Source organism: Hibiscus syriacus, unplaced genomic scaffold, assembly GCF_006381635.1.
Source record: "Hibiscus syriacus cultivar Baekdansim isolate YM2019G1 unplaced genomic scaffold, ASM638163v2 tig00113719_pilon, whole genome shotgun sequence".
Classification (NCBI taxonomy): domain Eukaryota; kingdom Viridiplantae; phylum Streptophyta; class Magnoliopsida; order Malvales; family Malvaceae; genus Hibiscus; species Hibiscus syriacus.
The window spans coordinates 686,637-701,079 of NW_024063467.1; the positions used below are offsets into that span (position 1 = coordinate 686,637).

The following is a 14,443-nucleotide window of genomic DNA, read 5'->3' on the forward strand; positions in this document are numbered from 1 at the left end:
TTACTAATGAAATTAACTCCAATATTGAAAATACACGTTTCAAGAAAGAGACACTACGAAGTATTTCTGGAAGATTGACCTTTTCCCATCTACCAAACACTTTAATCCCATAACAATAATCTATAAAATATCATCCGAATGTCATTCTATATATTTAAATAATTTTAAATCCTAAATTTTAAGCTTTAAACAAAATATATAATTTTAAATCCTAAACCTTACACTTTAAATAAAATATATGATATCAAAATAATCCATTTGTAGAATATCTTTTACAAGAAGCGAATGAGACAATAATCCTAAAACATTTGTCACCATTTTAATACCGTTGTTGATAAAAAATCAGCTGCCAGTACACAGAATATAACAAACAATAAAAAAAAACTTGTATATAAGCCAAAGCAGAGCAGCATTTTGTGGTCCATATATCAAACATAGCATTTCACCATAAAACAAGCAGTCAAAACTTAAATACAGAAGACAGGGCATTGTACCAAAATACCCCTTCAAAAACCAAAAAAAGGATAAGCACTGTACACTCTCTTCGCAATTCTTCTCCTTTCATTCTGCTGTACCCACTTCTTTTACCTTCTCTTCTATATACATTACCGCAGAACGGGGAAATTTATTCGGGAAGCAGCCGGTGGTCCTAACAACAATAAATATACTAACAGAACATCATACGGTATAGGACTCTCTTGATTATAAGCCCTTCTTGCTTTGAAAGAAAGAGTTCATATTTAATTATATACGAAATAGAAGAGTATGAAGAACAAACTGAAAGAGTTTAAGTAAAGCAAAAACCATCACCTACCTTGTTATGTAATTCTTCTACACCGATAAGTATCAAGTACCAGCTTGACATGCACCACCATGGTGGATTGTCTCCGTGTCGATCTCGTAGGAAGAAAGCAGCTTTCTCTGCATCATCAACCCCCCCCCCAACAAAACACAGAGTATTAGAAAGTATCATCAAACAAATTCGAACAAGACAAATATATATAATACAACAGAGCTTTACGGCCAAGATAGATCTACAATATCAAAAGAATTCAGCATTCTTTTTGGTCAAAGTGTCATATTTCTAAATGCTTGAAACGTAAAACTCATTGTAGTCCACATGGCAGAAAGCACAAAGCTGTTCCTGGTTTTATGTTATAGGCAGGAGTGTGCAAATCAAATTATATCTGCCAAAAGAAATTCCTGGGTATTCAACCATTTGACCCATTATAAAAAGAGATCTACCATAGAAAAGGAGGATACTAAGTACCGACATCACTACTTCTATTAATCTAGTTGCCTCACCCTGGAGGAAGAAGTAACCATTAGTAAGAGCTAGAAACTCACATGATCCTCGAAATCAGGACTTGTCAGATTGATGGAGAGGTTTCTCATCAACAACAGCACCTGAATAGGAGAAAGAAATATAAGCACAGATGTCGTCGCATCGAAGGCATGATCAGGCAAGATTATATAAAATGTCATGGTTGAAAAAAGGATTACAGTTTCAACGTCTATGGGATCCATCTTTTTAAGTTTCTGCAGATGACCAGTAGTGTTCGGATCAAAGACACTACCAATAAAACTGTATACTTGAGCAAAATCAGGCAACACTGCATGAAGCAAAAAAGTCATTTCAAGTGTGCGCGAATAAAAAAAGATGAACAATCACAGTTTTGAATTAGCACTAATAAAAACCTCTTAGTGCATGGCCATGATTTCCCTGATTAGTTATTTCCCCGGTTTCTCGAGTCTTAAGGGTACTATCGACGCTACCACAAGGCTTATTGGCAATCACAGGACCTATAATTGAAAGTATATGGCACATAATCAAAACCTTAGCCTGTAAGGGTCTGCTACCATAAATGAGTTCGATGTCAAAATGATAGACTTGGAAAGAATAAGAAACCTTTTTTAGCTTGTGAGAAACTGATAGTCGGTTCACTGTTTGTCCAGGAAGATGATGCAGCAGTAGCAATAGGGTCCATAAGCATCAATGAGGGATCAGATCCTAGAACATGGCCAGTGTCAACTAAAGCAGTTGATGACTGAAAAGACCCCGGTACTTGTGATTGCGTATGAGCTGCCAGATGTGACACAGAGAGACAGGATTTCTTATGTTGTGTTTGTTCTGTGATTACTACTCTTACTTAGGACAAAATATTCTCACCATTTTTTGAGGCCTTCTGAGGATATGGATGTGCTGCTTTCCTTTTAGGTCGAGGTGGAGGTAGGTGTTCATTTGTCCCATTCTTCTGGACCTTTAGAAAGTACTTCTGAGCATGACTACGAATCTACAGAAACAAAAAAAGGGCACTTCATTTTAAATGATTATTTTGGGCATTGTTAAACACAGATAATTGTTAGAATCTACACTGGTTTTCACAACATCACAAATCTGTGTCGTCTTAATGAAACAATGGAAAGTGTAGGATCCATGACCATGGGAGAGATCACCATGATAAAAAAGAACAAAAGATATTGTTAATTCCTAAACCACCCTCCTGCCTTCATTTTCCTTTTCGAAGTGCAAAACGAAAATTGACTAAGGAAAAAGGTTAGATACATTTCAGTTTACCTGAATAACAGTCTTTGACCCGACAAAGGCCTCAATTTTTTTCCAGTCACGATCAAATCTGACAATAATCAAGAAAAGAACCACAACAAGTGAGAGCGGGAAAACCTTTTCAACTAACATAGTCATGCAAAATCAAGCAACATAAAACTATTATAATTCCACTAAATCATCAAAAATATTCTACTATAACAATTTAAAAGCTTGCAAGATTAGTATCATCTCTGCAAATATGTGAAAAGGCTTACTGTAATTCAGTGCCTTTTCAGTTCAGATATGAACCCTAAACCTATCCGACATATGAAGAAACATATAGTTCAATACATATAACAAAAATGCCATCTCATTTGTCTTCCTCAGTTGTCCATTACAAATCAATCCTCATCCTACTTTCAAGTAATACCTATAAAACTTTCTTTAAAAAAAACCATTTCAGAAATTTCAAATTTAGCAATAAATAAGCCTTCAACATCAATTTCAAGTGAAATCCTTAAAACTGACACTCAAGCAATCAACAACCGTAATCAATTTCCAAAAGAAAATAAAGAGAGAGAGGCGAAAACCCTAATTCGAAAGAGAATCGGAGAAATTTCGTAGAACTAATTAGATAGAAAAATCGGTTTTAGAAATTACAGCTGGAGAGCCTCGAGGAACTTGTCGTGTTCGGGTTCAGTCCAGCTCTCTCTGGACTTGGTTATGGTGTAGGGTTTTCGGATTTTCTTATTCGGATCATCGGAAGATGAAACCGTAGACGCCGCCGCTGCATCGGTGGAGGCGAAGGGACCCAGTCCTGACAACGCCATTCCAGTCGGATCCAGGAAAAATCCCACGGCCGGGTTCGGGTTTTTTGATACCATGTAAGAATTTCGGGAGAGAGTTTCTTTTTTTTTTTTCCGTTTTAATTTAGCTTCGATGTACTACAAATGAACACTGTTGCGTTAAGAGAAGGTTGCATATATAAAAGGAGCAGGATGTGGATTAGATGCTGCGTGGCTTTCCATTTGAGATTTAAAATGGCGAATAAAAATCTGCCACGTTCTTTTTTTTTAAATATTTATGAATAATGTACACAAATTATTTCCCGATTAAATAGTGTTGTTTTGAATAATTGTTATCTATTAAAAGTTATAAAATGATTTTCTAATTATAATGTATTATTTTATTGAGTCTCTCGATAATTAAAAGTTATGAAATAATTATGTGACTATTTATTTGTTCTAAATTAATTCTCTTCTGTTAAAAAATTGACGACCTTCTGAGTTGGAAGTTAACATGCTCATTGAGATATGATACAATCTGATCTTAAGATTATTTAGATTGTACTTTGTGGATCGAGTTTTTATTTATTTAATGTCATCGAGTCAGTGTTTTAAACATTATATTGTCGAGTCGGCGTTTGAAAATAACGATGATGTTAGTAAACATCATTAAAATATAATTTTATCATCTCTTAGTTAGTAGACTAATGTTTAACTCAGACAATTGTACACTTTTTAAAGAAAAATAACGAGTTTAAAACATAAGAATAGTCATGTAACCATTTTGTGACTTTTAATAATCTTGGACTCAACAAAATAACGTCCTTAGTGGATGGATCATTTTATAGCTTTTAATGGTCAAAAGACTTAATAAAGTAACACCCTATAATGGAGGACTTTCGATATAATTTACCCAACATTTATCGATTTGGGACCGAAGTGGAGTCCATGTTGTACTACCATGGTATTTTGGATGCTTTCATCGATTTGGTTAATGGGTTATCGTACACCAGGATGCATAAGACTCCGTCTGCACCAAAACCAACCCAAGTGGAGAGCTCAGAAGGGTAACGAGACAGAGTTGTTTTCACTAAATTACACATGGCAGCAACAAGAAGCTAGGCAACGGAAGATGTGCGGTGGAGATGAAATCCGTTAGCTGTAAGTGGCCAGCAAACACCACCACAGGATCTTACAGCTGGCAGCAGATATTTAAGTTGGGTCCCCACATAAGCTGCCCACTTGTCGCGTTCTTGTGTTTTGTTTCTGGCTTTTTAGATATTTTTGACTCAACCACCCCTTTTTGTCTTTCCATAATTGTGAAACAACTTGGACCGGTCTCATTTCACCAAATTGGATAAGCCCGACATTGGATTTCGCTTTGCAATTTGTTTTGCTTGCGTCTTTTGCTGGTCATGTTTGACTATAAAGAAAATTACTCGGTTTTTTTAAGTTCGATCGGTGGATCGGATATTTTTGCACACCCCTAAAGAATATCTTCTTTTCTTTCCTTTTATTGAACGATTGGTTCTAAAACCCAATTAGTGTTTTGAAGAAAGAAAATCGAATTATGTTTAGGTTTATTTTTTCAGCAAAAATATGCCAGATGTCCTTGTACTTTTGGAAAAAAATCAATATGGCTCTCGTATTATTTTTTTCTCAATGTGACCCTTTGATCAAAGTTTTTCGTCGTTGATCATTATAATGTTGATATGACAATTCACTATAATGTCGTGACAGATGACATGACAGATAGGCTAAATTGAAAACTCAAACATGACAGATGAACTGTCACATCAACACTGTGGACCGCCATGTCAGCACATTGAACTATCACCCCAGCACCGTAACAATCATGGACGAAAAAAACTTTGGTCATGTAACATCCCAAACTAGGGGTTAGTGACTAAATTGTAAAGTTTCAGAATTTGGTGATTAAAGTAGAAGAAAAAATTAATTCAATGATTTATCTGGAAATAAATCTTAAAAGTTGTTAGTATTTATCAAATGAAGTAGAGGGAAAAATGGTCATTTGGCTAATAAATGAATTAAAAATAGATGATAAGGATTAATATGTTATAGGGGATAAGGATGAAGAGATATTCTCTTCATCTTCTTCTTCTTCTTCTTCTTGTACGAGAGAAAGAAAGAGTCAAGCTTCCAAAGGTAAGATTCCTTGTTAGCTGATTATTTGTTAATTTTAAGAGTGGGTTTTGATCATTAGGTAATACTTAAGCTTATGGATAGTTTAAGTTGTTCTAAAATCAAAAGATAAAGAAGTTATGAAAGATTAAAGAAAATGAGTTTTTAAGGGAAATTCTGAAAAAGGGGTAGTAAGTAAATTTTGAGAAGGAATTTGACTTGTCATCAATCTAATTAAGGAATATGGAGTGTTAGAATTAAAGTTAAAACATGTTAAAAATCTGGTATGATTCTTGAAACTAATAAAGAGGAGAGGATATTAAGGTTAAAGACGAGATAATTGATTATAAATGAGTTTAACATGTATATGAAAGTTAGGAATATGAAAGGGGGTGAAATATGAAGCATTTGAGTGAAGAGTTGATGATTTTCGGGTTCAAAAAGAGGATTCTGGGCAGAGTGCATCGATGCACATTCATATTGCATCGATGCATCAAGGTTAAAACCCAGAAATTGTTTGAATGTGCATCGATGCATTGGTAGTGCATCGATGCACTCTTTTAAAAGAAGAACATCGAATGCCTTTGATGCATCGATGCATAGCTAATGCATCGATGCATCCTTTTAAAATAATAACATCGAATGCAATCAATGCATCGATGCATAAGGAGTCCATCGATGCATCTCATTAATAAGGAAACATCGAATGCATTTAATGCACCGATGTACAAGTAGTGCATCGATGCATACTTTCATTAAAAGAGGAAATTGGCTTTTCTCTTAGCCTAAGAAGTGACAGTTTAGAATATATCAATTGGAATATTGATATGAATCTGTGTATTGTTATGTAGAGAAAGAACGTGATCCGTTTTGGGACAATTAAGGAATTAGAATCGAATCAAAGCAAAACTAAGGTGAGTGCAATTTAATTGTACTTGTGTTATTGATCAAACATTGGCTTGCGATGAGCCAGTGACAGAGTTACTATGGTAAGAAGTGACTCTTGATATGTTATGTGATTAACATGTATACATTAGTACCTAGAAATAGATGGATGATATGTTACATGATTTACATGCTTACGTGAAAATAAAACAAATGATATATGTTACTTGACATGACATGCATGGTTACATGAAAGAAAGCTACGTGACTACTTGTATATGTGATATGAATTTCATGAAATGATCTACGTGAATACATGTATATGTAATACATGTGATATGATATGAGATATATGGTTACACATACATGTGGTATGTGAAAGAAGAGAAAGAACAAGTGATATGAAATGTATAAATAAATGCCCATAGTATATGATACGAGAGCTATAGGTATAGTTGGCATGCCAAGAGTCGAGGGTTTACCTATGTTGAAAGGAACATATGGATAGTTACCGGGGTTCTTTGTAACCTCTGGACAGGTCCTTCGGGACGAATACTGAACGAATGTTCTGTGCCCCATGAGGGAATTTATACGAGCTGTGGTGACAGCATGAGTGCACAACCTCAATGTACTCACGTACCTCTATTCTCAATAATATACATGGGCAATGAAATTGAAAGACAAATGAAAGTGAAAGTGATATAAGAAGGTAAGTTGCATGTGTGCATGACCTTATTGTATATTGTTATCATACAATAGATTCATGCATATTGATATGTAATGATTCAATGATATGAATGCACATACATGAATTATATGATGTTATGTGTGGTTCTTGGTATAGTGATATATGTGTTATATGATGAGTATATGGTAAGTGGAAAGGATTATTGATAGTGTTTGCATATATATACCTTTTATTTATATGAAATGATATATGGTTATATTATATGTTTTATATGCCTCACTAAGTCTATGACTTAGCGTGTAAGTGATTTACACGTAGGTACCAAGAAACGAGAAGTGAAAGAATAGAAGTGGCAAAGACAGTATCACTACTAAAAGATCATATCAGAAGTATTTGACAAAGTATGTATTTGGTTATGTATAAAGTGTTGGTATGTAATAAGTCATTAAGTACGAGCACTCTAATAAAGTCTGTATTTTGTTTTAAATAAAGTTTTTAAATTTCCCGGGATTTTCTATAAGAGTCAAAGTTTGAAAAGTCAATGTGACACCTCGGACTCGTATTCGGGTCGGATACGGGTTGGGGGTGTTACAGGTCAAATGACCATATTGAATTTTTTCCCCTTCTAAATTAGAGGGTCACATTGAGAAAAAAATAATACGAGGGTCACATTGATTTTTCCCCAAAAATACAAGGACCTCTAATGGATTTTTACCTATTCTTTGTTTTTGTTTACGCATATGAGTTTATAATATAATAATTTCATTTGATATTTTTTTAGTCATTCATATGACTTGGTTTGAATAAAAAGCAGTAGTATACACTGTTTCTTTTGCACATGTCTTGTTTTTATTTTTAGTTTTACTCATCATTTTAATTTAAAATTTAAATTTATAAAATTTTTGGAGTAATTTATTTGGTTAAAAGAATTTTTTATTTTTATTTTTGGAGTGATTAACCATTGGACTTCCTCAATTAAATTGTTCTTTATATATATTTTATTAAATAGAATCATACGTAACCGTTATAATACCGATGTGGCAGTTTCACGGTGTTGACGTGACAGTCTATCTGACATGTTTGAGTAACCAACCAGTTTAGCCCATCTACTATGTTATTCGCCACTTTATCGACCATCGTGAACTGTCATTTTAGCGTCGTGGACTTCCACGTCAGCACCGTGAAACTGCCACATCGGTATTATAACGGTCAACGATGAAAAACGTTGGTCAAAGGGTCGTATTAAATTTATTTTATGAGTTGGAGGATCACATTGAGTTTAAAATAATACAAGGGTCACATTAATTTGTTTTCAAAAGCACAAGTATCTCTTATGCTTTTTGCCTTTATGTTTTAACCCCTTCAAATTTAAACTTATAAATCATAAATTATAAGTGATTATGTAATTAAAATTATTTTAAAACTTTTAATAATCAAGAAAAATCAAAATCAACAAAACAGCATACTATAATAAAAATATAAATAAAATTAAAATCTTGTTTACATAATCCATCAATTTTTTCCATTTTTTCCTGACCCCATAATTTCTTCTTCTTTTTGATTTGGTCCATAAAATTTGAATATCAATGGTAGAAAGATGTAGTTGAAAATTAAAAATGTGTTGGTCCATAAATAAAAAAAAATTATGAACTCTAAGCACGTTTCAATTCTTAAAATTGATAGATCTGTCACACAAAAGATAACTACTAAAATAATACACAATTAAAATTATAAAACCGCCACGACTAATTAATATGACGCTTTATTTGTTATCATGCTGACATTCCATGCTTTGGACCCTCGAATTGGATTCGGCTACGCGATTCTTGTTCGTGGATAATATTTTCACATCGTTCAATTCTTATTTGTGATTTGTTAGTGGTCTTTTAATAGTTTCATCATCTTTTGTGATTCGTTTACTGATGTAATTAAATTTATTCATATTTCTTTTATCCGAGTTTATTAGGTTAGATTTTTTAACCTTTTCTTTATACGGTGCTTGTGATCTTGAGTGACTGTTTTCTTTTTTCGATTTATTTATTAAACGAATTCTACCTTATATTTTCAAATTATATCAAACAAAATTCCAAATACAATTTTTTATACCAAATAAAATTAATTACCTAGCACTATTTCAAGTCACACCTTTCTATCAGATTTCCATCTCGCACGTGATTAAAAAAGAATTTAACAATCCTCACTAGCCTTTGTTTTCAACCGAAGGGCGAGAGAAATTGTTTAGCAATTGCAGTAGAAGCACAACCACAAATAAAAGCAAAAACGATGATACCAATAATCCGTCGATTTAGTAGGACGAAATATTATATCCTTTAAATAAAATTAAAAGTTTTAATTTTGACAATTATGAATTAAACAAACTTAATTGAGATGATCATCTTTATCTCTACAATATTCGATCTTAATTAATTGATCAATATATCAAATACACGAGGGAATAAAACAACAAAATGACGGGAAAAACTAAAAAAATAATGTAAATTAATTAATAACGTAGGTAGAACCCGAAAACAATCCAAGTTCATTCACTGTTAAATCACAGTGGTCCCCCACTTGACCGTGTTAATTTGAATGTTTCTAAAAATTTGGATAAAGTACACTAAAGGTCCCTAAACTATGATCAGATGGTCATGCTTGTCACTTAACGTTCAAAAATTGTAAATCACCATTAAACTTAGGTAAAAGGCATCAAGGTCCCTGTACTTTTTTTAAAAAAGTCAATCGCCCTCATATCAGTTTTTTACTCAATGTGACACTCCAACTTAGAAAACAAAACCAATGTAATCCTTTGACCAATATTTTTCGTCGGTTAACCGTTACGGTGTTGAGTGCTGATGTGGCGGTCCACAGTACTGATGTGGTAATTCATATGTCATGTTTGAGTTACTAATTTAACACATCTGCCACGTTATCCGCCATGTTATCAACCACCGTGGACTACCACGTCAACACCGTGGATCGACACATCAACATAGTGAACTGTCACGTCAGCACCGTAACGATTAATGATGAAAAACATTGGTCAAAGGTCCACATTGGGCTTATTTTTTTTAGTTTGAGGGCCACATTGAGAGAAAAAATAATACGAGGGTCACATTGATTTTTTTAAAAGTACATGAACCTCTTATGCCTTTTTACCTTAAATTTATAACAACTGATATAATAAAATGTTTTCAACATTATTAACCACCACGTCAGTATTTTAACAATCAACACTAATTAAATAATAAAATTAATATGATTAAATGAGTTCAAGGATAAAATTGATATAATTAAAAAAGAAAAGAAATTAATTTGAGTATACTAAAAAAATAAAATGATCCCTCCTTAAACCAATATTTTATGATAATTTGATAAATTTTATGGTCATTATATAAATTTCACCCACCATCATTTATGATGTAATTTAAGTAAATATGGAGGAGCTTAAATTAATTTTATCTTGCATGGATAAGGATTAATATATGTGAAATAAAAAATTGAGATCCAAAATAAAACTTATGAATATTAATTTGATGTAAATTTTATCACACTATTTTTTAAATTATAAAAGAAACTTTAAAAGTAATTGTTACTCTAATGTAACGTTGACTCAACTAAAGCTATATTCAAACAGTAGTAGTAGAATCAGATTAGCGAGATATAGTATAACACGTTTTAATGAAATTATTTTTTATTTTTTAATTTATTATAATTTTTAAAATTATTACTTTTATAAATAATTTTATTAAATTTGTAGTCTTTACTGTAAGATTAAATAAGTAATTGAATTTTCATTTAAAATCAGCTATGCCCTTAATTTCAAAAAAAAAAAAAGAAGTAAATCTCTACTACATCGGTATAAAGAACCACTTCATCAACATCATTAACTATCACCTCATTACCATAAAGATCAACATTGATCTAAATATGAAATTGATGTAATTAAATGAGTTATAAGATAAAATTTATTTAATTAAAAAATAATAAAAATATTAATTTAAATTTACTACGAAGATAAAATGACTACTTAAACCAATATTTAGTTAGGGTAAATTAAACCAATTATCACTGAACTTTAGTCTCTCTCCTATTTCACTCACTGTATTTTAACTCCGTTCAATTTACTTACTGAATTTAATACAATTAGCATTTTTGATCACTCAACTGTTAAATATTTAACGGTTTTAAAATGATTCTATTTTTCATCTATATAACGGCTCATTTATAACGTTGTTTAGTAAGAAAATGATTGAGTGATCAAAAATACTAATTGTGCTAAATTCAGTGAGGAAATTGAATGGATTTAAAGTACAATGAGTGAAATAGGAGTAAGAGTAAAGTTCTTTGATGATTGGTGTAATTTACCCCAAATCTTATGGTCATTGTATAAATGTACAAAATTTAATAGAAAAATGATCATTTCATTGTAATTTAAGGACCTTAAGGTATATTTTCTCTCGAAATTTTCCCACCCAAATCAGTAATAAAGTGAATTTTAGCTCTGTTTTGAAAACCGGACCAGATCGGCCGGTTCAACCGGGAACCGTTGCTTAGTCATGTTCAATCTAAACCGGTTGAATCACTATTAGTGAACCGGCCAAAACTGCTAAACCGTTCGAACCGGACCGGCTGAAAACCGAAAAAAACCGGGATTTTTGTTTTTGTTTTTTAAAAATTAAACCAAACAACGTCGTTTGTTAAACGAGCCAAGTCGAACTCGAGTATTGCTGAGCTCGACTCGAACTTGAAAGCTTTAAAAGTAAGTTCAACTCAACTCAAACTCACAAGTTAAAAAATTATCAAGTTCAACTCAAACTCGAAATATAATATTGAAACTTGAACTCAAAAAGGCTTGAACTAAAAAAAATTAGAAGCTCGATTGAAGCCTAAAATTCGAGCTTAATTGAAGTAAAAGAATAGTTCATTCAATGCTCACCAAAAGGCTCCATGATTTTGAATGCCAAATTACCTCTATTATTTATAGAAGTTAGTTGTGATGCGCTTCTATGTTTCTTAGTAACGTGAGATTGTTTTGTTCTCATATTTTTACTCTTTAGACTTTTGGGATGCTCTTCTATGTTTCTTAGCCATGTGGGATTGTTTTTAAAAAAATTAAACCAAACAATATCATTTTTTTATGATTTTTTTAACCCCAAATTTATTTTTTAATTATAGTTATATAATTATATTTATTATTTAATATGTTTTACCTTAAATATTATGTTGTAGTTAATTTGAATCATTTTGTTTCACTTGATTTTATGGTTTTTAACTTATATATGTCATGACTTGCTTTGAATATGATTTGTAATATAAAAAATTATTTTTTATTAAATATTTTTGATATTTTTATTTAATTTTTTAAATAATTATGACGTCGTCCGATTCTTTCGACCAATCGAACCGGTTGAACCAGTGAACCGATAGCGTGACCAGTTCACTAACCGGTCCGGTTCTGAAAACCATGAATTTTAGTTAACATTTTTCAGAAGGTTGATTGCTGTTTTCCGTTGACGTACCTTCCACGAACCTGAAAGTAATTTGCAAAAAAGAAAGCATTTTTTATTTCAAAAAAAAAACAACAAAAGGCAAACAGTAACTTGAGTTGACTTGACTTGAATCGCTATAAATTTCATAAGCTTTCAGCTTTCCTTCAAAGCCAAAGCTTTTACAGCACCTTCTTCTTCCCCAGTTTTACTACAGAGAGTATTCCCAGAGCTCTAAAATGACGGTTAGATATATATATATATATATAGATAGTGCTTTTAGACTATGGAGTCTTGCTTTGATCGAGATATTAACAGAAACTGGTTTTGTTTTTTGTTTTTTCCGACAGAAAGTTGTGTTGAAATTGGATTTTCACGACAACAAATGCAAACAGAAAGCCATGAAGATAGCCTCTGGTGTTTCGGGTATTGTGTTTTCGTAATCAAATAGTTAACTTTGCAGTCGGATCGGGTCGAATTTTATTTCGGAAGCGACCCTTTTCGAATCTTAATATTATTATTGAAGCTATTTATTTTATCGGCAGGGGTTGAATCAGTTGCCATGGACAAGGATCAAAAGCTAACGTTGACGGGGGACATTGATCCGGTGGAGGCAGTGAGGAAACTGAGGAAGTTATGTCACACCGACATAGTCTCCGTTGGGCCGGAGAAAAATCTGGAGAAGAAGGAGGATCCTAAGAAAAACCAGCAGAAAGAGGTTATAATGACCTACCCCTACCCGCCGTTCGCCCAATGCTACCCTCCGGTGCCCTACTGTTACGCTTACGGTAAAAGCATTGGGGAAGATCCAGCTGGTGGTTGCGTTATCTGCTAAAATTTTGCTCATAATAGTTGTTGGAGTACAATCAATGAAGAAGATGATGAACGACTAGCTCTGTATTAGGGTTTTTTTCTTTCTTTCTTTTTTCTACAGCGGGCTGGGTTTATTTAGTTCGGAATTTTGCTGTGATATTTTAATTTCCAATTTAAATGTATTTTTTTTATTTACATGGATTGCATTTTCAACGTTAAGGTGTAAAATTTATTGGCTTATATCACAAATAAGCAATTAAATTATATTTTTTTCTCATTTGTGTAGTTAAAGTATTTTTTGATCAAAATAAATATTTAAAGTTGTCTTTTTTATCAAATTAAATATCTAAAGTATTTTATGTTAAAATATGTACCTAAACTATTTAAACTTTTTCATTTAGGTTATAAAAAAGTTGACATGTTGTATTAATTAAATAATATTTTAGGTATTTAAATAAAAAAAATTGAATAGTTTAAGTACCCATTTTGACCAAAAATATAATTTTAAGTATTTATTTTGATAAAAATATACTTTAAATACTTTGTTATATAAGCCAAAGTTGTATACAATCAGTAATGTTTTGTAATAAAATAATTATTTTATTTTCATTTATCTTTAATTTAATTGCTTAATATATCAATAAAAAAATTTAGGAATAATGTTAAAATTAGCCCTGGTTACAAAAATAATCATTTTGTCATTTATTATATTTTTGGAGCATTTTGACAACTAACGTTCCGTTTTAGGACAAAAGACCATAACATTTGACAGAATAATCATTTTATCCCTTATTCTTTTTTCTAGGTCATTTTAGCCCTCAACGTTTCATTTTAAGTTAAAAAAATTTATATTTTAGAATGTTAATCGTGTGTTAACTAATGATTTTCATCTATGGAGATAACACAAAGTAAAACGTTGGGACCCAAAATACTTTAAAAATATGAGTAAAAGTGACATTTTAATAAACGTTCGGAGATTCCATGTTCAAGTCTTTAAAATTGACAGATATGTCAAACTGAAAAACAACACATAGAGAAATATATTTTATATATGTCTATTTATTTAACTTTAATTACTTTACGTGTATTATATCAT

At 31.9% G+C, this 14,443-nt stretch overlaps 2 protein-coding genes across 2 annotated transcripts; one reads left to right on the forward strand and one right to left on the reverse strand.

Moving 5' to 3' along the window:
- Positions 1 to 364: 364 nt before the first annotated feature.
- Positions 365 to 3,512, reverse strand: LOC120186658 (protein REVEILLE 6-like). The gene is made up of 9 exons (XM_039190536.1): positions 3,209 to 3,512; positions 2,579 to 2,636; positions 2,171 to 2,294; positions 1,910 to 2,083; positions 1,699 to 1,803; positions 1,504 to 1,613; positions 1,348 to 1,407; positions 815 to 921; positions 365 to 649 (listed from the first exon to the last, which is right to left on the reverse strand). The coding sequence occupies exons 1-8, from the start codon at positions 3,430 to 3,432 to the stop codon at positions 847 to 849; spliced, it is 930 nt and encodes a 309-aa protein (XP_039046467.1). The 5' UTR covers positions 3,433 to 3,512; the 3' UTR covers positions 365 to 649; positions 815 to 846.
- Positions 3,513 to 12,819: 9,307 nt separating this feature from the next.
- Positions 12,820 to 13,456, forward strand: LOC120186681 (heavy metal-associated isoprenylated plant protein 12-like). Its single transcript, XM_039190560.1, has 2 exons — positions 12,820 to 12,960; positions 13,080 to 13,456. The coding sequence occupies exons 1-2, from the start codon at positions 12,936 to 12,938 to the stop codon at positions 13,367 to 13,369; spliced, it is 315 nt and encodes a 104-aa protein (XP_039046491.1). The 5' UTR covers positions 12,820 to 12,935; the 3' UTR covers positions 13,370 to 13,456.
- Positions 13,457 to 14,443: the final 987 nt, after the last annotated feature.

Excerpts from the sequence above, each read along its gene's own strand:
- LOC120186658 (XM_039190536.1), bottom strand. The coding sequence starts at position 3,432 with ATGGTATCAAAAAACCCGAACCCGGCCGTGGGATTTTTCCTGGATCCG. Across the intron at positions 2,295-2,578 it reads GGTCAAAGACTGTTATTCAG|ATTCGTAGTCATGCTCAGAA; the intron begins GTAAACTGAAAT and ends TTGTTTCTGTAG. Across the intron at positions 1,614-1,698 it reads TCATGGCCATGCACTAAGAG|TGTTGCCTGATTTTGCTCAA; the intron begins GTTTTTATTAGT and ends TGCTTCATGCAG.
- LOC120186681 (XM_039190560.1), top strand. The coding sequence starts at position 12,936 with ATGAAGATAGCCTCTGGTGTTTCGG. Across the intron at positions 12,961-13,079 it reads GATAGCCTCTGGTGTTTCGG|GGGTTGAATCAGTTGCCATG; the intron begins GTATTGTGTTTT and ends TTTTATCGGCAG.